Raw genomic sequence first — 25,520 nt, forward strand, 5'->3', positions numbered from 1 at the left:
GATATTGCAGGCGAGCTATCACCTAAGCCCCATATTTGATAAGAAGTATGCAGAGAGGTAATGATGGCTTTGTTCACACATAAACCTGCTTTTTCTCTGATTAACTGTCATGCCCTGTGGGAATCCTGTCCTTTCTTTATTAAAACATGCTGCGATACTCTGCAGCAATATCCCAGAGCCCTGTGGTGACACAACCGTAAGCCCTAGTGTGTTGGACCATTACCATTTCCCCCCTGGAAAATCACTCTTGAATGGCACAGCTGCTGCAAACATGTCATTAGGATTTCTGCACTCCAATCAGCGCTAGGGGAGGAATTAATCTCTGCACTGGTTTGGAGAGCTGAACCTTTGGCTCAACATACACCTCAGCCTGGAAGGGCAGATTAGGTGTCTGAGGAATTACCGAAGGTGTGTGGGATTCATAGTGACCACGACTGGATGCTATTATTTCCCCCACCTGCCTCTGCCTTCTCACACACTCCCACGTGGAGGAGTCAGCAGGAACAAAGCAGCCCCAGTTTGTTTAGCCAGCGAGGCTCGGGGAGAGCTCGGGGTTTGTTTTGCTTTCCTGGTGCGAGCAGTAGCGGCTCCATGGACTCGCTGGATAAGCGCCCGTTAATGCCAGCCCTACTGCGCACGAGTGGACAGAAAGAATCTTCTTGGAAGGACATCTATCAGGCTTCCAAAAGCACACAAAAAAAGAGAAGAAAACCCAAACAACCTGATCCTGAAAGGTGGTGCTGGGAGAGCCTAACAAAGTGTGTGGTATGTCTCCATCTGCTGAGGATAAGAGCCAACCGCTGGTGTGCCCTTCCGGAGCTACTCCTGCAGCTCCAGCGAGAGCCGTGCTCCAGCCAAGGGTCCATGGCTCAGGACGGGCAGGCGGCCACCGGGGCAAGTCCCTCGTCTCCACGAAAGCTGCACCATCCCTGCTCAGAATTGGGCCCACCAGACCTTGCTGCTGGGAATAGCCACCCCAGCATGGCTGGCAGCCGTCCCCGGCAAGGCTCGGGGATGAGAGGAGGAGAGGAAGGTGGTCGCCCGCTGCCAAGCGGAGCCGCAAATCCTCCCTGCATCCAGCGCAGGGAGATGTTCCCCTCAAACCCAGCATTTGGCATTTCTCCCCTGGGAAAAACCTGCCCGCCCCTGGTAGGTAACCTCGTCTCAAGGGTAAAACGCCTCGCCACATTAAGAGTCGCCGCAGCCTGCTCGCCGCTCGCTCTCGCGCCCTCCGCAATGCTATTTACACTTACGGAGAGGAGCGGGTCGGAATTGTTTTGATATATGATCTGTAATTGGCATCATTACAGAGCGGTGATCTCATCCAGGTCGCGTTCTCCTCCCCGGGGAGGGAACGCCAGCGGGCTCGCGGTCCCTCACCCGGCTGCGCCGTAATGAGGGAGCTGCGCAATGAGGAACGCTTCCTCCAAGTTCAAAGGGACAGCGCGAGGGGAGGAGGGGGCCCGGCGCGGGCTGGCAGAGGGGGCGCGGGAAGGGGCCGGCGCAGCTCGCGTTGCAACCGTTACGGTGGGGACACCTCAAGAACGGGGGCTGCAAATAAAGTCTGCAGTATATTCCCTTCTCCCCTGGGGCGACACAAAGTGAAGCCGAGCGCAGGAAGCAGCCCAAAGCGGAGCACCCTTCGCTGAGCGCTAGAGCACCCCGGAAGGCGACGCGCGGGGGAACATATCTTTACACGAGAACTGCTGTACTGAAGGGATGCTCAGCTGGTCTCATATTCTTTCTGGACAGATCTGAATTATCCTGCTACTGGACTTCCCTGCCAGCTCCCTGTCTTTCAGCATCTGTGTGTGTGTGCGTGTGTGTGTATGCGTGTGTGTGTGTATGGTCGAAGAGGGAAGGACAGATTACAGACGTGTAAGAGCAAATTCGGGTACAAGCTCTCCCTTTATTTTGAGGACTGGATGTATCTCCCATGTAGTTTGGCTTGCTGGCCGCCCATTAAAACCAGCTGGCCAAGAAGGGACACGCTGAAATTGGAAATGCTGCAAGGAGCAGGCAGGCAGCGTGTGTTACATGATGCCTGGCCTCTAAAAGCTTCATGTTTCCTAAAAGCAGTTCCCTCACTCAGGCAAATTGGTCCACAAGAGAAGGTGACTTCAAGGACTCTGGACTCCTTCCTTCCTCCCTCTTGTTCCTATCCCGCTCCTCTCTCCCACTTCTTCTCCCCCCGCCGCCAAGCCGCATCCCCCCGTGGCAGGCGGCCAGGGCTGATGCTCACAAACCTATTCCGTAGCCACTGGAGCACTGCAGCTTGAGGTGGCTGTTCAGCTGAGTGGGCAGAGCACACTGGCCTTGCATTTCCCTGCAGAGGTGAAAGGAGCCACTCCAGGTGCCATCCTTCCGGCAGTGAATCACATTGCTACCACGGCCCTGGGAATGCGAAAGGAGATAATGAGGACGGTCACAAAAACAACAGCAAGAAAAGCAAATTCAGTTTGAGAAACGAACAGCAGGCAGAGACGAGCTGGGAGCAAAGTTCTGCTGGAGCTGGGAAAGCCACTGGTTGGGACTGTCAGCCCTGGGGGGCAAGAAGGAGTTTTCTTCCAAAGAATAAAAATAGCAGACTGCACACGCACACACATGCCTCTTCTGTGCAATGTAATGTTTTTACAGGGCTTTTGCAAGTTCTCTACCTTAAAATGGACTCGCTCTAGCCGCAATAAAGGTGCATTCACCCCATTTGCCCTCCTTCTTGTTGTCGAGAGGTTTGTGTTGAATGCAGATAATCTTTTTCCTCCTCCCATTTTCTAACTAGTTGCATCATCCCTGTCTTGAAAAAGAAAGAATCCCCAATGCCCATCTGAAGGAGAAACGAAAGCAGGACACTGAGCAGGGATGCTTAGCAGGGCAGAACGTGCTCTTTAGAGCTTGGCTGCCTTGAGTGACAGCAAGTAAAGAGTCTGAGACAGACATGCACTGAGGCAGGTGTAAAGGAGCAAAAAAACCCTCTGGTGTGGGAATGGTGAAGGAGCAGAATATGACATTTCTGTTATAGAAAAGATCCTCTGAACGATACTGAAGAATGAATACCAAAGTCCAAGGGGAAATATCATGCCCTTTAGAAACAACAAAGGAGTGCACAAGGCAGTCTTTTGTCAGATCTATCCACATGGCATTGGGGATTTCTGCACAAGCTGTTCTGAAGGATCTGTGAGTCTAATGACCACTGGATAATGCGAGACATTCAACAGGAGGATATCTCCTGTGGCTGGGCTTCAAACCTCCAACAGACGCTAGTTTGGGCCATGCTGGGTGGCAGAACCATGCAGGATCTTTGCTTTTCCTTGCCTGTTTAACACGCCAGGCATGTTGCCTGCCATCCTCCCTTGGAGGTCTTGGAGATCATGCTGGAGATCTTTGGGGATCCTTTAGCATGCTTTCTACCCTGGGATCCCAGACACAGATCACAGCAGGCATGCTGAACTTGTTTTTGGAGCTATTCCCCAAAACCCACAGCCCTTGCTGCACAGGGGTCTGCATGGGTCTCTGGCACCAGAGTGGAAGATTGCACAGCCTTCGGTGTCAGTCTTGTGTGCTTTTATTTGATATCCTTAGGCTTCCCTGCTCAGCTTTGTTGATGAATGCAATGTTTAGTGGAGCTGCAAAGTGGTCTTATTGACAGGCTACTGGATGGGACCTGTTTTCCCTTCTCTAGACATCTGGCCGTTGCCAGAAGTAATAAGAAAATCATATGAAAGGATAATGGACCAGATGGACTCAGGGTGTGATCCAGTTTGGTGACTTTCACCTAAGGGTCAGTTTTGCAGAGATGGATTAATTTAGTTCTGACTGTTCATATGATTTGTGAACAACATTCAGAAATGGAAGAGCTCTGCTCTGGGTGGTGGTGGGGGTACCTGCTTAAATGACCATTAGATTCCTGGTGATTAATTCCATATCTCTGATGTGCTCTGAGATACCATATGTACAGTTGAGTAATGATCTTTCAGCATGGTGACAAATTCAGGAAGAAATCGCTAACTGATAATTGAGCACAATTTGCTGTTTTAGCAAGTGTGGTGCATTTCCACCGCAATTTGCATGCCAGAGTTCAACCATGATTTTTAAAGGTGAGCCATGAAACCTGATTTATGTTCCTGGAGATGGCTGTGCTTGAGGGACTATTGTATAGCTACTGCAATGTACTTAGAGAACCCAGGATATCCATTGCTATAGTAACATCCTGTCCATCACTCCCTGACCTGCAAAATCTCTTGTGAAAATCCCTGCTGGGTTTCTTGCTTGGATGCAGCGTGCATTATCACCTTATATAGCTGAGAGAGACTTAGTGGGGTTTAATCCTTAAATAATTAACACCTCTCAAGTGGGTCTGGCTTGGGCCAGGAGTCCTCCCTCTTTTTCTGTAATCTATTTTCTGGGATATCTGGAAATACCTTTCTCTGCAAATCCCTTTCTCAAGATGTTATCTGCTCCTTTGCTCAAGATGCTTTCCCAGCTGAACAGTCACTACAATCTTCCTTACAATGAACAGAGACATAGCTACATCTCCCAATTTCCACAGCTCACTTCATTATTGCTCTGACCCTGAGTCTATTGCTTGTACCTCTTCATGTCTAGCTCATTTAAAAACAAACACATAAACCGGTAATACCAGTTGTCATTACACTGGTGGCCCTCATTATCCTGTACTGGCAGAAATGGTACACATCTTCCACCATGCTGATCAGTCAGAGCAAGTCATAGGTGCACAAGCCACAGATCAAATATTCCAGAGCCTCCCATGCAAACTGCACCTATGTGCAATGCTAGTGACTTTTCATTTCACAAGGTCTGAAACCTCACATAAGCCTTACAAAACCAGACCTTTTTCAGGTGCTCTGATACAAAAACTCACATATTCTGAGGTTCTGTCTCTCTCATTCCCATGAAACAGGCAGGTCAGCTCTGCAGGGAATGTGGGTAGCAAACGCAGTTTTCTAGTCACATTTAACCTGATTGCTGTTTCTTCTGTAGCTGTGGCTTTTAATATTTGGTGCAAGTATCAGAGGTGTCTTTCAGATTACTAGACCTAGAGCAGACCTGGCCCATTTTTAATATGTCCTCAGAAACTGGAATTATATTAAAAGTCCTTTGACAGAGCATTCTCTGCTCTCTGCACTGTGTATAGTAACAGCAGCTTCTATATCCCCCACTTTCACTTCCCAAATGTATTAAGCAGCAGCACTTCTGGGGGAAGTTACTCTCTCACAAACTATAATTGCCTCTAGTGAAGAAAACCAAGCATTTCAAACTAGACATTAAAGGCTAGACTTTCTTCTGGTAACAGTCGCAGCTCCTAGGAAGTCAAAGGCAACACGATGATTTATGCCGGATAAGAATCTGACCCCGATGTTTAATGACACCTTCACAGCCAGAAAAACATGAAAGTTTAGAGACAGTTTGGCTGAACAGTCATAATCCCTATAAAATTAAATTACCATATGACACAGACAGATATAGTGACGATGGGAAAAAGAACTGGAGAGTAGAGAAAGGTAAAACAGAACAAACAAAAGTCATGTACAGAACATGACAAGCGCATGCAACTGCTATCTTACTTGCTTTCATTCATTACTTCTTATTTCCTCCTGTATTAATATAATACCAGAAACCATATTTGGTAATTGTCTAGATAGGTTATAGAGCCACTTAAGGCAGATCTTTCAGCCACTTACTTGTCTAGTAAACAGCAAGTCACTCACTGCTAGTTCTCAATGGGTAGTAATTAATACCATTACTACTGTGATAAAAAACAGTATTTCTAGACTCTTCACAGTAGTTAATGTGTACCTGAATTGTGTACTTCCCTTCTCCATCTCACTGCTTTTTTCACACACACTGAGATGTGCTAGACCAGCATGGTACAGTGCCATGAGTGCTAAACAAGCTGTTCCTAAGGTGGCCTGGACCCCTGCCAAAACCAGGGGAATATGGTTTTGATCGGCAGTGCTCAGCCTAGACAGAAGCATTTCCACTCCACAGCCTATCCGCTTCCAACACCTGAGGAAGACTGCCCCTAAATTTGAACTTCTTCCTTGATGCTCTCACCTGCCAGGCTCAAGCCCAGTTCAAGCAACCATTAAGAGACTGAAGAACAGAAAAACAGCAATCAGGTGGGGTCATTCTCCAAAGCTCAAAGGTGTGGTGTGATCCTCTGAAGATGGATATTAAGGCCACATCCTACAAGGTACTAACTTCTGGTCTGACAAGGGCTCAAGGAAGTTATGGCATTTGGTCTCTCCAAGATGAAGGTCCCTTGAGGTCATATGGTGAAGACATGCTTTTATGGCTTAGGTTATTTGGATTTGAGTGACTCACCGACTGATTGTCATCATCTTCGCACTTGATCCTGCACTCACTGTTGAACTGGAAGCCATTGGAGCACTGGTAGAGCCCATGAAACTTGGAAGGTGGAGGGTCACAGGTAACGGGCACGCAAGCGCCTGGCAGCCACGTGCCGTCTTGCGTGCACTGGATCTTAAAGGCTCGCCTTTCCATGCAGAAACAAACAAGACCATTTAGTGAGCGGCTGAGTCAGCTAAGACCTTCTAAAGCCTCTGAGCTCTGCTAGCAGGTTGCAGGGGATGGCTTTTAACACTTGGGAAACAAGTTGCGAATCTGCGTCATGGGGTCTCTGAGTGAAAATAATGATTATTTGCAAAGCCAACATTCAGCTGCCTAGCCTCAACTCCTCTTTCAGCCTTGGACACATATCCCAAAAACGCTGCTTCCCAGGCTTGTGGGCTGTGGTTGGTTTGAAGTGGGTTTGTGCAGAGTCAAAAATATATGATAGCACTAACCCTTTTCCGCAGAGTTTCAAAGGGGACTCCCCAGACTGCATATCAAAGAGTATTTCTAAGGTAACGTCTGTTTTTTGAGCGCTGGCTAGGATTTCCGAAGGAACCTAAGAAAGTTAGGTGCCTAAATCCCCTTGAAATTGCACAACTATCTGCAGAAGAGAATTGTCCTGTGAAAATCCCTACAATACATAAAGCTTGTTACAAACAACCCATCTTTCTTCCCCAAATCTTTTTAACCCATGGCTTCCTGAAACATATTGACTGCTTGGCATTACTATTTCACGTACTTTCTTGCTTTTCTGGAGGATCCAGGGACATGGTAACCTGGTTTGCATTTGTATTTGCAAAATGATCCCACTTTGTGCTTATCTTCTCGGCAACGAGTAGTCTGAAGATCTGCATTAGGAACTATGGAGGGTGCTCTACACATCAGCTCACACAGAGCTTCTGGAAAAGACCACAGTCCATCCTCCATGCAGGTCAAGTTGCTGTTGTTTCCTGAGAAGGACAGTGAGTAAAGTTAACAACATTCAACAGAATACTTTTTTTCCCAAATGTCGTTACACCCGCAATATATCAAAAGCCACCTCAGTTGGTTTGACAAATTCAGCTCTGAATTCATGCATTCTTACGCATTTGGTCTTTATAGATGATGGCATTAAATCATTAAGGACTCTGTTTTCAGGAGACAATAGGCAGACAGTGCTTATTTCAGGAAATGCTACAGTATAGGGGAACTACACTGGCTTTGTATTCTTTTATACCTCTTTTCTCCCTTATTTGGTTGTTCTCTTAATCTGAAAGAAGGCTTGCCCCCTACATCAACCCCCTTCTCTCCAAAACCATGGCATTAACAGAGTGCTTGCTGCCATTACATTCTTTATTCTGCTTGTGTTATATCCCTTCCCTGAATCTGTCCTTTTAATTCCGATTTTGAGCAGTTTGGAGCAGCATTTGTTAGTATTAGACACGCTACTCCAACACAATGAGGAGCCATTCTCAGCTGGGGACTCAGTCCTTGGGGAGTACTGTGATAAATATGATTCATAATACTCATTAGAGACTCGTTTTCCTTAGGAAGCTTGCTTGGTCAACACCTCAAAGGCAAAAGGTACAATAGATTTATTTGCCTCTGCCATGACCTACTTGATTTCAGAAGGTTAAGCTAAAAGTAGCCTAGTCTCAGTATATTTTACAGTCTATGATATTTTATACTGTATTTTAAAAAGGAATAAGCCTTTCCTAAGAAACAAAACAGCTATGAGCCACTAACCTTTCAAAAATCCCTAATACTCTATTGAAATCCCTGACCATTGCTGCAGGAACTCTATTCAACCCACAAGACATATTTTCAACAGTAAGCCAACTTCTGAGTTATCCAAAATAATACCGACAAACTGCTAAAGCCAGAGTAATGCCATCTCTCTAAGAGGGAAGGAAGAGAGCTGGGACATGAGGCTGGAATTCAAAGAAGAAGCAACAAAAGACTCCAGAGGGCTCAGGAAGGTATGTGGAGGAGCCCTCTTGCCCTACCCACAAAGATAAGAGAAGCTTCATTAAATCAGCCCTGGCTTTTTTTCTCCCCTTCCCAACTGCAGATGATAGCAGAGGTATTTTGTGCAGAAGGGAGCTCTTTTCTAGAGCACCACCATGCTCCTTTGCTCTGACTCATGCAGCAGCTCTGCAGACCAGCCATGGTGATATCATACTTGCCACTGCAAAGTGATAAGCTGTGACATTACCAACAGTGGCTGTCATGACGTCAGTGATTGAATTAGGCATGAGTCATTCAAACACCGTTCTCCAGAAGCTTAGTAGCAATATCTATTAGTCATCACTGATGGCTGTACACCAAATGGCTCCTTTACTTCACAGCTCAGACAGTTTCCGGACAAAAGTGAAGTGATGCTGCACACTGCATAAGCCCTGACCTAAGGATTTGGTTATCATCCCTCAAGCTACCCCCACTGGAGTCATTAGCTCAAGTTCTTATCACCTGTGACTTGTTTTTACCCTCTGATGCATTGCATGAAAAGCACCTGTTTACCACTCAGGATAATTTTGCATTCCTCCAAGTTGTTTATTTTCAGTTTTTAAAAATATTTTTCCCCTCAAGAAAATGCCAGCCATTTTCAATGAGAAACCACCTCCTTACTGAAGATGAACCTCTTCATAACAAAGGAAGAGAATCCTTTGATGGAAGTCTCCCTTTTGAGTAGTTTTACCTTTCACTGTGGGTTGGCTGGTTGGGTTAAAGGAATGGAATGATTTGGTTATATATGAAGAAATCAATATATCCTCTCCCTGAAATGAAGAATACTTCAAATGCCTCTTCTGGAAGATCAAAAAGGGTAACGTGCCAATGAGGAGAAGAGTGGATAGTGCCAAGAACATGATTGGGACTCTACCAGAAAAACAGCAGTGAAGAAGAAAGGGAGAGAAGAGGAAAGAAGGAAGAAGAGTGTGTTATTTTTAGGAAAATTGTAATGACTCGGAAACAAGGAAGGGAGAAGAGAAAGGTCAGATATAGAGCAAGATGAGTGTGGAAAAGGAAGAGGTAACGGGAGGATTAGGAAAAACAGTGAAAGGAACTGTGCCACTGGGACATGGGACTCTTCAGTCTTCTCCTGCCTTTCAGAAAACATGGAGGAGGCATACAAGGGAGCCAGACACAGAAAAAGAGAAGGCATGGGAAATAAGATGGGAGAGCTCAATTTGATTTATCCCCATGACTTTTCCATGTTTTGGTTGTATGGAAGCAATATTCACTGCCATTACTGCTTGGCCAGCTGCAATCAAGAAAAGGTCAAAGTAAGGTAATAGAGAGAGGAAAGAAAACTTAACTTCTAAGATAAATAAACCTTCCCATAAACTCTTATAATTCTTCATACTTAAGATATCATGAATAATTCTAAAACAACAGGAATAATAACATATATTACTAGAAGAAGTTTGCGTTAGCTGTGCAGCTATCCCCAACTCACTGCACAGACATTCTCCAATACCTTTCAGAAGAGCAGGAGGTCGGCAAGTGAAGGAGCATTTCTTGCCAAAGGTGGTCCCCTCGCTGCAGTTGAATGTGGCTGGGTAGACATGATACTGGTCCGGGACACCACAGTCCACGGGCTCGCAGGTCACCTGCTTGTTCCACTTCCCATCTATGCAAGTCATGGTGATGCTGGACTCCATCTGAAAAAGACACATGACTAAAGACATGACAGCCAGCAAGAGAGAGATCAAAACCATTTAAAGCTTAATAACATCCATTATTTTCATGACTCACAACTTAAGTAAAGCTAGGCCTGATCACTGCCATCATCATTTGTACAGCGGCTACTGAAAACATCTAGGTACCACAAGAAACAGAGATCAACATGTATATTTTTACATTTCAGTTTGAACCAAACCTTTGCCCATAAAGAACCAACAAGCTGTTGAGGACAGAAGTAACCTGTTTTATTTTTTACAATACTAGGATGTCTGACAGTAAGTATTGGAGGAATTTCAATGGAGTTATTCCTGTTTTACCAACATCACTTCATTCTCCAGCTTCTGCTTGGTGAGGTTTGTTCCTTCCCCTCCATTCCTCATCTGCAGCTTCACGAGCTATGGAAGAAATGCCCTGTCTCACCCCAGAGGTGGCTGTATTTCTGGATGCTGCTTAGTCTTTAAGGTGCTCTGGCAGGTTTAAGTTACTAATGTTACAGACACTAATAAAGCAAAGCAGAAATTCTTGAGTTTAGTTACCTTTTCCCTACCTGGGTTCTCATGTTCACAACTGCAAGGCTGAAAACAATACTACCAAAATGAACGGTGGTTTAACACCTGCTCCAATATAAAGGCCGCATAACATGCAGCACAACAAATAATCTGGACTCTTATCTACATCACCTTCTGAAACAAGCTGTGGAGCCTGCTGTTCTGCCTTGCTGTCAGAAAGGAGTGTGAAAGTCTGAGCTGTTTGGAGCTGACAGTTATCCCTGATCCTCTATCACCTGTGGAGTGATACAGTCACTCAGAGGTAATTGCCCATGTATTTCTCGTACACTGTTGGGGTCTAAGTAAAAGTAAACCTGGCAAGAACCTGTTGGGGACTCCTATCCTAATCTCTTCCAAGAGGTGTCCGTCACCATGGGACTGAGGTACTAAGGGAGGTGACCTGGGTCACACCAATGCTGTGTTCATGTATTGACAGGTGCTGTTATTGCTTCTATTATCGAAGTGCCCCAAAGCTCCAAAGGAAATCAGGGCATGCTGCCCTGGCACTAGGGATGTGCACGCTTGAGAGACAGGCTTTTGCCTGGAGGGGTTTGCAGTGGACAGACCCAAGAGCATCCTGCCCATACTTTCACCTGGCAACCTGGTCCAGAAAGTCACGAACGGCAGAGGTCGAATACGGAGTCAGTGCCTGTGCTCTGACTTCCCTAATGCCACTCATAGCTACAGAGAAGCTACACTTCCATGGATTTGAGGAATAACTCAAACAATGCAGCAGACTGAAATCCTGGAATGCTAGAAAAAGAGAGGGAGAAGAAAAAAAGGAGGTAAAGGAGCCACCCTTCCAAGGCTAAGACTAAGGATTTACCAGGTGACCAAAGGACAAACAGATATTTGGCAAAGAGAACAGAACAAACAATATATCTACTTTTTAATTAAAAAGGGAGGATGATTAAAAATTAGAGGTGAAGAATCTGAAAGCAAGACTCTTCTTCCCCACACCACAATAAAGAGAGGGACAGAAGAAAAAGAAATCTGAGAAGCCCAAACACAAGATATTGTGGAAGTGCAAGATACCAGCAAAGAATATGACCAAGTTGTACAGCAGCACTCTTTTACCTCCAGGGAATATTTTATTCAGGATTGCTATGCTCACAGGAGATTTGCACCACCAACCATTGATCTGGGTTTATAAAAGGAAGGGGAATTTTTCTAGCACACATCAAAGGGACCTGGATTCCCTTTTGCAAAAACACCCTAATGGTTTCAACAGAAGTTCAGACCTGTCTCCCTTTGATATATGGTTGCATTTAGAATGGAAAAAGCAGTCCCAGAGCTGAGAAACTGGACACTTCCCAAGCGGGCACAAAATCCCTTTTCTAGACCGTGGAGTTTATTTAAACAGGGAGCAGTGCTGATGGAAAAAATAATAATAAAAAAAGTCTCTTCTACAAATTTAGAGTAGAACATCCTGGGATTCACGGAGTGCTCAGGTTCTCATTTTCAATCATTTTGCTCCCCAGTGGCTGTTAAATCTGTCTTTGTTGCTTATCAGATAGTTTGTACCATTAAAAAAAATTATATTCTGTAGATAGATGACTTGAAGACGCCTATGCTTCCACAGGAAGTTGCTGCATGATTCTGATGGCCATTGAACAAGGGATGGTAGCATACTTCCATGCCTTCATAATTCATGCACATAGCAGCATTACCACAAATGCCAGATATACAACCTACTGTACTCTTCAGATCCAGCTTTTAAAAGGAAAGTGGAAATTATGCATTTCCCATCCACTCCCATTTTTAAGGTACAGCACCTGAATTAGTGATGGAGCTCAGGGCTCAGCTCAAGTGCACTGCATGCCTGTGTGTCCTACAGATTTCCAGAGGAGGTGGAGATGATCTTCTGAAAGTCAGGATCTTAGTATGGAGACCAGAGAAATCTGTAATCCTGCTCAGAATACAACACTGTAATTCTGCACTCCAGACTCGGCTGCTCCAGTACACACCAAAGCTTTTTCTGTTCACAAATGCTACCATCAAATAATGCTTAAACACCATGGCTGCTGGGCACCTTGATCAGCAGGGGGTTAAAACATAAAACCAAGCTGATAATGGCAGGTGCTATTGAAATGTTAAGGAAAAAACATGGGTCTTTCACTGTGTCCTGCCAGATGCTGGATTCACACTGAGCACAGGGAAGTCATATCAATGGTAGGAAATTTAAGTCCAAGAATTCAGTTGTGGGTCTCGGTGCAATCTAGTTAGCCCAAGCTAATGCTTGTAAGTGTATTCCAGCTGCAGTCTTCATTAGCAGAAAGCTGTGAGACACTACAGCCTGTTGGAAATAATGTGCCTGGGCCCATTTTCGCCTTGGAAGCTATTCCTAGTTAGCAGTATACTTCCACTGCACTTTATTTCTGCCTCTGTTCTAGACCTTGATGTGCAATATTTAGTCTCTCCATGTTTTTGACTCTGGATTTTCCCCCATGGTGCTTTCCCAACAAAAACACTAACCAAATCTGGAAGGGTCACCTTCTTCCAGACGCTTAGAACTTCTCCTCTTCTGAGCACATTGGAAAGCTGCTTCCATATAGAGAAGCAGTGCCGAAGTGGGTAAGACCCTGGCTTCTCAGCTCATTCCGGTAATCTGTTCCACACTTAATATGACAGAAGCTGAGGTTTTCAAGGTCAGAGTAAATAATGATACATTTTAGAGCATATCTATCATTTAGTATCATCACTTCAACAAATACAAGCACATGCATTTCTGTAGCAGAACATAAAAGAAATGGCTTTGCTGCAATGGAGGCAAAGACTAGTGCATTTGATTGGAAATGAAGAAGACAGTTCTATCATGGAAGTTACTGTAGATGGCACCCACCAGCTCACAGTTTCTCCCTCTTGCAAAATCCCCTCCAAAGGTAGGATCTTTGCAATGCTTGGTGGCAGTATCCCAGCTGAAAGCCGCTGATTCAGGAGCTCAGCTCTCCCCAGTGCCAGGCCAGAGTTCAGGGATGTTTCGCAGTGATTCAGACTGAGCAGCACTACCTTCATATCCTGCATTGCATCCTTGTGGCAGCATCTGTGACTGCCCTTGCAAATCTCCCACCTGAGGTCTGAGCGGGCACATGCCTGTTTCACCTGTTTGATATGACAAGGTCATCCAGCTCATGGCAGTCCATATGAAGTACTCAGCTTTCTCATCGGGTTTATTAGCTGTCACTTTGGGCACTTTGTGCTGCTTTGACTGGCATCACAGCAACTGCTTCCCTTCATGTCCTGCCTTCCAAAAGAGGCTTATGCAAAGAGGAAGGGAGGATGAGAAGGAGACAAGAAAAAAAAAGGGTCTCCAAAGATACAGTGTCCAGTACAGTGAAGATGATGCAAACGAAAACAAATCTGGTGTCAGAAAGATTTGTTTCTTGGCACTTTTAACAGCTTGTGAGAATTCATGTCTCCTTCCTGCTGCCCAAGATCCCAGCCGGCTCCTTCTTCAAGCGATGCTTCACATGTGAAGTTTCCTCTCCTTAAAAACGAACAGCTGTGCCCTCCCCTCTAAGTATTCTTCCACTTCTGCCCACTACTGTGCCTCTAATTGAACCCACATGAGCTGTGCTTTCTTTTCCTGGCATGATTGATGATGCCTTTGCACAACATTAGGGAGCTGCTGGGTTTTAAATAACACCTCTTGACCAGAGCAGCAGTGGTGGTAGCTTCAAGGAGAGATGACAACAAGTAACTGAATGAGTGGGCCTTTCAGTGAAGGACAAGGGGGAGGAAAGAAGTGAAAGACAAAGGGGAAAAAGCAGGGGGAGAAAAGAAAAAAGAGTGATGGAGTTGCCAGGGGGGAGTGAGGAAATTGGGGAAAATGAAACATCCCAAGATCTTCTTTGTGAAAAAGATACATGAAGGATTTTGCTCCCATCAATACGCAAAACTTTTTTGTTGTTGTTGAAGTCCCTAAATGAGAATGAGAGAGAACCCCAAGATAGTGTAATGGCTTCTTGTCTTGTTTTGTTTCGTTTTACAGCAAATGGCTTCTACTGTACATAGTACTGATATATTTTGGATTTGGTGATTTTATGGAGTTTAACAAAATCTGGGAACAGGCGCTTCTCAGAGAGCAGAAATGAAGGATGTTTTTTCCCTAAGAATGATTAAACATGGTGGCTTCAAGGCGACACAGAGGCCAGGAAGTCCAGGAACAGTTAGGATGATTTTCAAAAACCCCTTAGATGTAAAAGATTGATTTGAAATATGACTTATGCTCCCACATCTCTGAGGTGCTTTGAAAATTTTCCCTTCAAATCTCTGTTCACTCTTTTTTTAAGCCTTTCACTGAAATACTAAAGAAAATTTGGTTCAGATGCTAAACCAGGGCGTGTTCATGGGACTGTCAATCATCTTCATCAGCCTGCAGTGGTCATGGGCCACTGATGTTCAGTCTGCTCTTTGAGACATTGCACCTCACCTCAGTCTCCTTCCTACCCAAGAGTGTGAAACATCAGCAAGTGCAAAGCTACTTTCCTTCCTTCTTCTTGCACAGGCCCCCACACTGTCAGTTAAGTGAGAAAAAAATAGCTCAAGTCCCTCAAATCAGTCAATCAAGCAAAATACCCAACTGAATAACAACAGTGAAATAACCAACAGCTTTGTGCAAAGTTCCTCAATCACAGTATAAAGTTCCTCTGAATATAGATAACAATCCACATGTCCTATCTCATCACCAAATGCTTGTGATCAGAAGAAGAACTGAAGCTGGGAAGCAACTGTGGAATGAGCACAATGCAATTCAATACAACACAATACAAGGAATCCAAACCATGGATTCCAGAGTTTCTCAGATAATTCATTTCTTGCATGCAAGTTACACAAGTTCTGGCTTGAAGCACCTGACACAAAGAAATAAAACAAGACAATAGTGAAAGAAACTGTCCATTCCTATTCAACAGATCTCCTAAGCACATGCATGAACTTTAAAGCATGTGTTTAAAATGCTCCACTGAATAGGGATGTTGTTAAGTACATGCTTCACTCCTTTGCTGATTTGAACAGCACAGAGCAAAACAAAGACATAAGCTTCAGATTTTTTTATTGGTGGAAAAAGATGATAAAGTGCAAGAGTAGATCAGGGTGAGAGGACGCATGTTGTAATAGGCAGTGAATCATGTTAGCTAGGGGTGTTAAAATCCTCTACTCTTGTCATCTGAATCTGATCAAAGCTCTGAAACCAAGGTTCTCAGAACAAAACCACACCGTAACAGTTGGCTGAGCCTCCCCAAAAGGTACTTTTTGCATTTAAACAACACAGCGCTGGTGGAACATGCTTAGGCTGTTCTATTTGGTTTTGGATTCCTGTGCGTTCAATGTACAGATCTCTTCCAACTATTTCCTGGTTCAGTCATTCAGGCTTGTTTGAGAACTTGTTTTCTGTTCTGTAAAAATGCTCAGCTGGAGCTAGGGTTCTGGTGCTGATGCCAATTAGGATGGAAGAGGCCCAGCTCGCGGGGTCCTGTATTTGTTTTGTAATTGAGTTGAAAGGGCTGACTCATTCCCCTCCACTCTGTCTCCCCCCTCTGTGAGCTTATGAAGAACACAGTATTTCACAAATACAGACAGGCTGCGGAGAACGGCAGCCTGCCTCCAGCCCCCACCCCGTCCCCAGATGTGCGCGCTGCCCCTACAACGCACAAAACGGTGCACATGTGGGTTACAGCAATTGCGTCGCGCTTACAGGAGCCGACAGCATTTGAAAAGTGAGCACAAACTAGAGCTGGTCCTCTCGGGTGCCTACAGCAGGCCCATGTATCCCGCCCGCACCGGTCCCAGCGGCGCACCAACGCTGGGGCCATGCTACGCACACCCTTGGCCCCAGGGACAAAGAAGAGGCAGTTTCTGAACATTTAAAGAGATGTGCAGTTCTCTGCAATACCCCCCTCTCTGCACGAGGACATGCTACATTTCTGTGACTGCACTGTTATTGCATAGTTTAGGGAAAGCCAGTTAGCACTCCCCAACCCACCAGGGTGGGGTTTTGGTGCTTTGTTTGAATCTGAAAAGGTTTAGATGCTTTTGTCCCCCTTAATGTCACACGTTTCTGCAATGTCACAGTGTGGTTGGAAGCAGATGGACTGAAATGCTGCAAAGGAGTTAAGACATTGTTAGCCCCAACCCAAGGAATAATTATGAGAAATTTTGCCCAGAAACTGGTTGTGCAAAAACAAGCAAACAACACTCCCACCCTACCCCCCAAAAATCCTGTTTGGTTGAATAGGACCAGTGAGGTCAGAGAAGGCCTAAATACACATTTAAGCCTTTTGCGTTGAAAATTTCTAAATTTTGAAAACACTTGAGATTGCTCATTGCTAGTACCTCTTCCTAAAAAGTGAGATGACTTCTATTCTGATGAGAAGAAATATTTGGATGTCGTCTTGTCACAAGGCTAAGCTCAGATTTTGGATTTTAGGGTGGGTTGTTTAACTTCTCCACACCTGTTCGCTCATCTCTGTTTTGTGGGTCATACAAAACCAGCGGAACAAACCTGGCTCTTGCTGAGATCGTCGTCTCGCTGGACTTGCAAAATGTAGCCCGTCTGGCAGCTCACATTGCACTGGGCACCGTTGTACCAGCCGCCACTGGTGCAGCTCAGCAACGCATTCTCAATCTCCAGCTTTTGGCAGTCAGCGGCTTCGCAAGAGTAGTGGACACAGCTAGGCGGGAAACAAGAAAGAGCACTTTCATTCCTTCCACTCAATTCACTCCACAAAAGTGTGCTTGTCTGACTGATGAACTCATCACTCATCAGACAGCAGGTAAATGGATTGCATGGACTGCACTGTGAGTCCCATTTGGCAAAGTGCTCCCTACCAAAGAGCACACCCTTTAGGTATGTCTCCTGAAGGATGGGGACAGTTGCAACGGTGATAACAATGAAAGCAAATTGCATATCTTATGGCAACAGGGAAAAGCCTGCCAATTCTGCAGAATTACCTTCAGTTCTGCAGTACTCGCAGAGGAGAAACAACATGAGCAACAGCACTGTGGCCTTCTGCCTCCTGTATGAACATGCAGACAGCTCATCCCATGAGAGTCCTCTCCCTCCAAGACCAGTCTTTATGCTCCATTCAATTTTAAATCTCCGCTGAATTTAGGAATGCTTGATATTACTAGTGATAAGTGTGTATGTGTGCAGAGGAGTTTCCGTGATGTGCACTCTTATCTTCGAGAAACTGGATTGAAATCAACCCATTCATTTTATTCCACTTCACAAGGATCACCAAACAACAGTTGTGTAGCTGTGTTGATAAGCTCTTATCAACTAGACCCAGCTCAGCAGCGTGTTGTCTTTTCAGATCTCTCCAGTTGCTGTCCTGCCATCCAAAAAATGTTTCCCCATATGGAAACTAGCTGCTCTCCCTACAGTGAATTATTCTAATATTTAGCAAAACTTGTAAAATGAGAGGTTTATTTTATTTTTATATACACAGAGATGTCTGGGTGATACAAAATCTTTCACTATCTCTGATGGCCTGAGTCAAACAAAACATTATAGCACATATTCAAATGTAAGTATGGGGATAATCCCCTCAGCTAAAGGGGAATGAAAATGCTGAGAGGCTCAAAGCACGTGCAAAGAGGTTTTGCTTGATTAGGGACAAAGTTTCCTACAGAGTGATGTACCTCTGCTGAAAGTGAAACTGAAGTTAAATATGGTTAAATTAATTCTGAGGAGGGAAAACCTTGCCTTACTTCATCATCTATGTAGGTAGGGAAGAACCTGAAACACTGAAATTTATAGAAAGAAGGGAAAGCAATGAAACAATACACATATTTTGAAATGGGTTACAAGTAAGATATTCCCATCTCCTAAAAAAAGGGTTAACAGCCATTGAAAACTCATCCACCTTACTAAGCACAGGACTTAGCATGTACATGGTGTTTTGTTGTGTTCAAAGCACTGTGCAGACATTAACTAATTAATTTTCATGACACGCCTGTGAGACACCTGTGCCAGTATTGTTATCCCCATGTTACTGATGGAGAAGCACATCAGCACGTCTCTGCTGAGCTACAGATCAGAGTAAACTACAGCATTATGTACCTCCACAACTCATTTCTATGTCCCGAACTAGTGCTGTATGGGAAGTGCCCACTGCCTGGAATTTAAGGTTGCTTTTTTATTGGCAGCCCCTTCCTGGAGTGTGATGGGCCATAAACAACTTCCACATTCAAACAGACAGATCTCATTTCTTTATCTTGCATAAAGTATTGCTGCTGATGGGATTGAGAAGGCAGAATTCCACCTCTACACTGGCCAACTGGTCATACCCTCATACCCAACAAACAGCACCTTCTCCATCAGCAGTACAACTGAAAAGCGATGCTCATCACTCCTGCAGAACAGATAATCCTTTGCCAGGGATGACCTACACAGAGTGATCTTGCCTTTGGTGTGGAGGGACGGACTGGATGGCTTCCTGAGTCTCCTTCCTTCCTCATGATGCTAGGACTCATGTTCCCTATTGCATTAGCTGCCACAACAGGAAGAAGTCACCATGTTCTACTGTGGGAGGCTGCTGGCCCCATACCAAGGGTTTCATGTCTGTTTTCCAGTCACTGCAGCTCACAGCCTGACATGCAAATTTAAATTACCACTAATTTCAGTTTTGATCAGTCAGTAAGACTGTGAATGAGATGGCTGAAGATCAAGTAGACAGTCCATCCCAATGCCCAGCTGGTCTTCTCTTGCACATAAATGAGATGAGGAGAATGGCTATGTGCAATAGTCTTGTAAATGCCCAACATGAATCACCCAGGAGTGTGGGTCACAGCCCTATAACACACATGCTATCACGTGGCAGCCTCACATACTGTGACTCTTCTTCAAGTGGAGCAGTACCTTACTATTAATTTCATGACATGGCTAGTTGAGTAAATCACCAGTTAACATTAGCAAGAATATCTGAACTTGGATGTCAAGAGAGTGTGAATGATGAATATAATACCTCATCAAACCCTCACTACATACCCCAAGTACACCTACACATGAAGGCTAACTGTTATTTTGTTCCCATCCGTTTTTGAGATGGTGAGGCTTCAGTGTGAGTTCCTTCTGTGCCACAGCTTCAGTGACAAGTTGACTCACTGAGGAAAAAACGTTAACACCGTTGCCAAGCCATTCTCAGAAGTACATATTGTGAACCGCCCATTGCAAAACTCATGCAAAATCTTAAATGCTTTTTGCACAAAAGTTAGAAAAATAAGCTAATAGCAGACCTATTTCATTTAATATCTTACATGAACCAATGTGCAACACATCAATGTAGCACTGAATCCAGCCTTGAATGGCTTCAGAGGGAAGGATGAACCTAAGAAAACCTTTGTTATTTGCACAAATGGAAATCTGGAGCAACATCACTACAGTAAGTGGCGTTGCCCGTCATTTCTATCAATGTAAAGGAGAAAAAGGATCTGGCTTCTCAAGTTCAGATCAGGACACCAGATGAGAAAGCCTGAGCTTAAAAGTCCTACAGAACTGAAACGCCACAGACAAAGGCATTAAGAAACACTTATTGTGATGTTCTTCTTTCTGTTTACAAGTCCCCTTGTGGTCTTAGTAAATGGCCAGGGAACATTTTTAGCCACCCCCTCCAGGCTCCAGATTATGCCTCGGTTAGCAGATCATCTGGGCAGCTCTCTCTGTCTGTAACTCTATATGAATGACTTCAGTGACAAACAATACAACCATTCACTTTTTGTAAAAAAACAACCACTGCCACCAAATGTTTCCAATTTAAATATTTCTGGTTCTCTAGCTACTGGTTCCAATTTGGTATCAGCTACTGTCAGCCGTAAATCCCAATGAATTTTGAAGTCATGATCCTGAATTGAGTTCTGCAAATGCAGAATTAAGAAGAAGAAATGAATATCTCCAAGTAGGAAATTTAGACAAAGAATCCATCATATCCATATTACAGAATTGTGGGTTACAGAAGCTCTTGCACGGGTACTGTCATTTAACAGTGGTTAATCATCACATGTTCCAGAAACTATGCATTCCTTGGGGAAGAAACAATATAGAATATCTGAGAATGAAATCATTTCTACTTTAACTCATGTTGCTCCCTGGCATGGAACAACTTGAGCTTTCTTCTTATCTCTCAGTATTGGGTGACATCATCAAAACTGCCTATTTCAAGTCATCCCTGGTCTATCCTAACTCCCAAACTGCACCTGGGAATTGTTTGCAAGCGTACTAGCTGGTCTGGACCAAACCTATGTGAGGGATCCAGGGACCACTCTGACGACTTACTAAAACATATAATGAACAAGTATTGGTGCCTGGGATATTCCCCGATATTGTTTGTTTTACTAGATCCACCTCAGGATCCACCTGTTCCTATTCTAATTCCTTGCACTAGAAAAGTACGATTTCCTAAAGCACACCAAGCTGAGTGCAAGAAGCAGTGAATTTCTTGCATATGTTCCAATGCCTGCAACATGTTAAAAATATAGATTAAGGCAGACCATTCGGATGATTTAAAAAACCCTGAGCTGAGTTAATTTCACATGTAGGCTAAAGTTCTGAGCCAGTTCTTACTTTATTTAAATCCATTTTGCCCATCCCTAATCTAAATGAGCTCAGTCATTAGCCTCTAAATCTTTACTTCTCTGTGCCAATATTGGCCCCAATTCAGTAAGGCACTTAAATGTGTGCTTAACTTCAAAAGCATGGTTAAGTCCCATTGACAGATTTGACTACAGGGGGATGTAAGCACATAGCTAAGGGCTTTGCTAAATTGGGGTCTTGGAGACACAATCCCAGAAACATTTGTATTTTAACATGTTTACAGAAAATTATGACAATTAAGTGGAACTCTTCCTTCCTGACATAAAAACAAACCAGTACTCCCTCCTTTGAAAAGGTTAGAGCAGCCAAACGTTTTTTCCCTAACCCTGGGGTCAAGCACTTTTCCAAGAACTCATCTTAACGCAGTGCCCTAATTACTTGTTTTCTTAGCAATAGTTCTGCCACGTGTATATGTATAGGTGAGCATAAAAGCATACAGTGTACACTTGTATATGAGACGAGCCCAACCATTATCTATTTTACATGGGGAAAACTTCCTTTTCCACAGTTCAGGCCAGTCTGGACTGTAGAACTGAAGTATGCTTAATTTTGATTCTATGCCACCGAGCATATAACTCACATACCTATACCCTTCTGTCACTATTTCTAATAAATTTATCCTTATGGTGGAATTGGCTTCTGCTTTGTCTGTAGAGATTTTTCAAAAGGCAAAAGCAGGTTATCTCTCCTTAATCCAAATGTATATGCACCATTTTGGAAAGCAAAGGCTTCTAGTTACATTCCTTGTTGTAGCTTCAGAAATTAAGAGAGGTATGAGCTGCAAAGTTATCAGTGAATTTATCATCTTTGGTTTTCAGCTAAAACTCATTGCTTTCTTTGTACTGACACGAAAACTCAAAGAATGTGTACCTGAATACTTGGGACTCAGTGGGGATAGGTGAACCTGTACCAACCGGGCCACAGGAAGACGGATTGAGTCCTTTCTTTGTACGTGTTTGCCTTCAAATCTCGTCCATGGGAGCAATCAAAAGAGTAGCTCTCACCTATGCTCCCTTCAGTGATTTCACTTCAGTACTGCTAGACCTGTCTCCGACAGCGATCGCAGTGCACCCCTAATTCAAACTGGTGGGGCAGGAATGCAGATGGGCACTGAAGATTTACTGAAAACGCCTGATACAGCCCTAAGTAAGCCATGGGGAAGGAAAAGTCGGGCTAGCACCTGTCCTCAGCCCCAGCCCCACCACTGGAAGGGCAACATCTCCCGACGGGGAACTGCCCTGCCCTCCCAGGGGTGCACCCTGCTGTGTAAGATATCCTGTCCGGTGGGGTCCACATTGAACTGATAAAGCTTTCAAAGCCCCCTTACGCCCTTCCAGGGGCGAAGCGATGCCTGTGTGCCTCAACGCTAACAGCCTGGCGGGTCTCCCTGCGAGAATGTGTTGAGGCAAACAAAGAAAACACATCGCGTTCCAGTTTAATAAAAGCCAAATGATGCCGTTTGCCAATTACCAAAATGGGGCGAAGGTTAAAAACCCATTGAATTATAACACATGTCACAGACCAAAGCTTCCATGATTAACAGTTCTGTGAGAAATTCATTAATTTCACCAGAAGCAAGCTGACAGAGATTGTGCTTAATGACAGAATGCAGGGCAGGGGAAACGGGCAGGGGAACGGTGGCTGAATCAGTTAAGAAAAAGCTGTATTAAATAAAGAAAAAGAGATGAGAAGACTTCTTTTTTTCCTTATAAAAAGGAAAGAAAAAAACAGGAATTATAAAGGGCGATTGCATTCGTTACACTGCTAAAGATTTATCTTCATCATTTCTTTTCAAGAAGCTGACATCAGGAGACAGCTAAGACAATGAAAAGAGGATGGAGCGAGCTACTTTTCTCCGAGGCTTGTGTTGGGCCACTGAAAGAAGCAATCTCAGAGCAAACTCTGCGGAGGCCAGGCGTGCTGTTGAGGAGTGGTTGATGCTGGCTCAGATATGCCAGGTGGTGCATTTCTGGAGAAGGAGCTGAGGATGCACGGCTTTCGAACCATGCTTGGACGTAGCATAGGTCTCCTACTCAGAACCTGGGTGCTGACCTCAGGAAACCGAGACACATTGGCCACGCTGAGTTTTCTTGCCTACAGTGCTGGTCTACAACAGCTGTGAAACACATAGATGTACACACACTGCTACACAGAAAAGTACAAACAAAATCCGCCCTGCAGAAGCCATTTTGCAGCTATAACAGTGTGTTCACATCAACAAACCAAGACTTAATAGAACCAGGAAAAGCAAATTATTTTCACTACACTAACTAGAAAACACGAAGAGCCATGCCAGCTGCATGTTGGAGAGCTGCAGGTAGCAAGACATCACACCAGCGGAGGCAGGGCTCATTTTCATTGCAAACAGGGAGTTAATGGAGAACTATAACGCTGGAAACTGTCATGAAATGCAGAAATCTGGCAGCTGAAGTGGGGTGTCTACCTAGGTTTTAATGCCTCTTGAGTGCAGTTGCCAGGAGAGGAACAAATGACAACAGGAGGAATGCAGGAGGTGGCAGGTCTCGTGAATAAGGCAGGGAACTGTCACTGAGGAAAAGCAGAGCTTCACAGCAACTACCTTGACAGGGATGGGAGATCCCCAAGATGATGTTTCCTACATGGTGAAAAGGATGAAACTCTAATTTCTGAGGAACCACTGTCAAAGGTAGCCCCAGTGAGTTATGTTTTCACAGCACTCAAGTGACCAAGCGTGGGAACATAAATCATTGCTTCTGCACACCCAGTTTCACTCTCCTGTCCACAAGGCTGAATAGGAAATAACAAAACTGTAATAACTTGAGCTATATAGGTGTGAAACTTGTGCAAGAGGAGAACTAACTGGGCCACTACATCTGTTCTAAGGATGCAGTGTGAAAATAAAGCATGTCATTTTTACAGCACATCTCCAACAGTGAGGTAAACTTTTATGGAAAAAAATAAAAAGAAGCCTGTGGTCAGCTGCAGCAGAAAAAACAACAACTGGAAAAATACAACTGGAAAGTACAGCATATTTTTTTAAACCCTCTATAAATGTCTTCAGAACGATGGAATGGATTTTCAAAAGAACTAAAGATGACTGAGGACAAATCCCTATAAAGTTCAATGGGACTTTGCATTTAAGCTCCATTTTCTCTTTTAAATCTTAACTCTAATACACATTTTAAGAAAGAAGAGTGAGTACATGTTTTATTTTCAGTTATTAAGTTGTCACTAACCCATGGGAGAGATCCATTCACCCTCAAAATAAAAGCTGTGTTAACATTTAAGGGGTGATATATTTCTTTTCTCTCACATATTTAAAATCTGCACCCTAGCCTAGAAGTGCCTGTATGTGGCTATAAATCCTCTCCAACCAAAATAATTCTCCTTGAAGAGAGGGAAATAATATCTCTCGCAGAGAGAAGCCAAAAAGAAGGCAAAAATATCCATGTTTACCTAAGGAAAATGAAAGCGGTGAAGTTGATGTAGGAAGGAAAGTTCTTTTAAAAATTGATTAAATACATGATCATATCATGCAGACGAAACCAGCAGGGAAAGGGGAGCAGGGAAGGATGGGCATTGAGGAGACTAGTGCTCAAAGGGGGTCCGATGGGGTGAGCGTGAGCATGGGAGGCAGAGGGGAAGGAGGTGGCTTCAAATGACTGGGGACAGTCCAGCCCTGACACACGCTGAGCGCGCTGGACAGCCCTCGCAGCAGAAAACCCACATCCAGCTGCTGCCCTGCATAAGAATGAATTAAAAAAACCCTCTTTTTCTGTGTTCATTCTGGATTGGGTAAACTAATGAAGCAAAAAAGATGGCAGGTGACAGCAAAGGGATTTGGTGTTTGCCTGTTCCTGGCTGCTTTGATATTTGTCTTAATGCACATCTTTCTCTACGTCTTGGATACTTGAACTGCTTGGGGTTTCTTATATATGGAGAGGAAAGTGTATATGGTCACCCAGAATGATCCCGTCACAAGGCAGATTGGAAATTTTCCACTACAGCACTGCAGTCAATGGAAAAAACCCCACTGATTTCAATTGGCTTTGGATCAGTGCTTTATTTCAGAGAGTTTCTAGTTCCTTGACTGACGTTGGAAGCTTTATGTTCAATCCAACATTGTAACCTGCAAGTCCTAAAATGTTACTGCTTTGAAAGAGCGAGGCTCTGACTGAAGTTTTTGAGACCAAGGGGCTGAGATGGGTCAGTGCATTATGAGAACAAAGCAAAACAAAAAAAATCAAGAAGAAGAAAGAGACAAATGATGGGTGATTCTTCTCCAAGAGATTTCTAAAGGTTAGTTCGCTGTGCTGCAGAGGCTCACTGAAGCTTTGCCTAAGGGGAAAGCATTTTTTATTAAGGAA

The 25,520-nt window shown here is 44.3% G+C and overlaps 1 protein-coding gene across 1 annotated transcript in view; it reads right to left on the reverse strand.

The window, feature by feature from the left end:
- PAPPA (pappalysin 1) overlaps positions 1-25,520 on the reverse strand; it is a 184,015-nt gene that overhangs the window by 24,946 nt on the left and 133,549 nt on the right. Inside the window, exons 14-18 of the mRNA XM_013953802.2 lie at positions 17,086-17,254; positions 9,830-10,013; positions 7,112-7,322; positions 6,343-6,514; positions 2,247-2,394 (exon numbers count right to left, since the gene is read on the reverse strand). Of these exons, the coding sequence (XP_013809256.2) occupies positions 2,247-2,394; positions 6,343-6,514; positions 7,112-7,322; positions 9,830-10,013; positions 17,086-17,254 (884 nt within the window). The remainder of the gene's footprint in view (positions 1-2,246; positions 2,395-6,342; positions 6,515-7,111; positions 7,323-9,829; positions 10,014-17,085; positions 17,255-25,520) is intronic.

This window comes from Apteryx mantelli, chromosome 21 (genome assembly GCF_036417845.1).
Source record: "Apteryx mantelli isolate bAptMan1 chromosome 21, bAptMan1.hap1, whole genome shotgun sequence".
In the NCBI taxonomy this organism is placed as follows: domain Eukaryota; kingdom Metazoa; phylum Chordata; class Aves; order Apterygiformes; family Apterygidae; genus Apteryx; species Apteryx mantelli.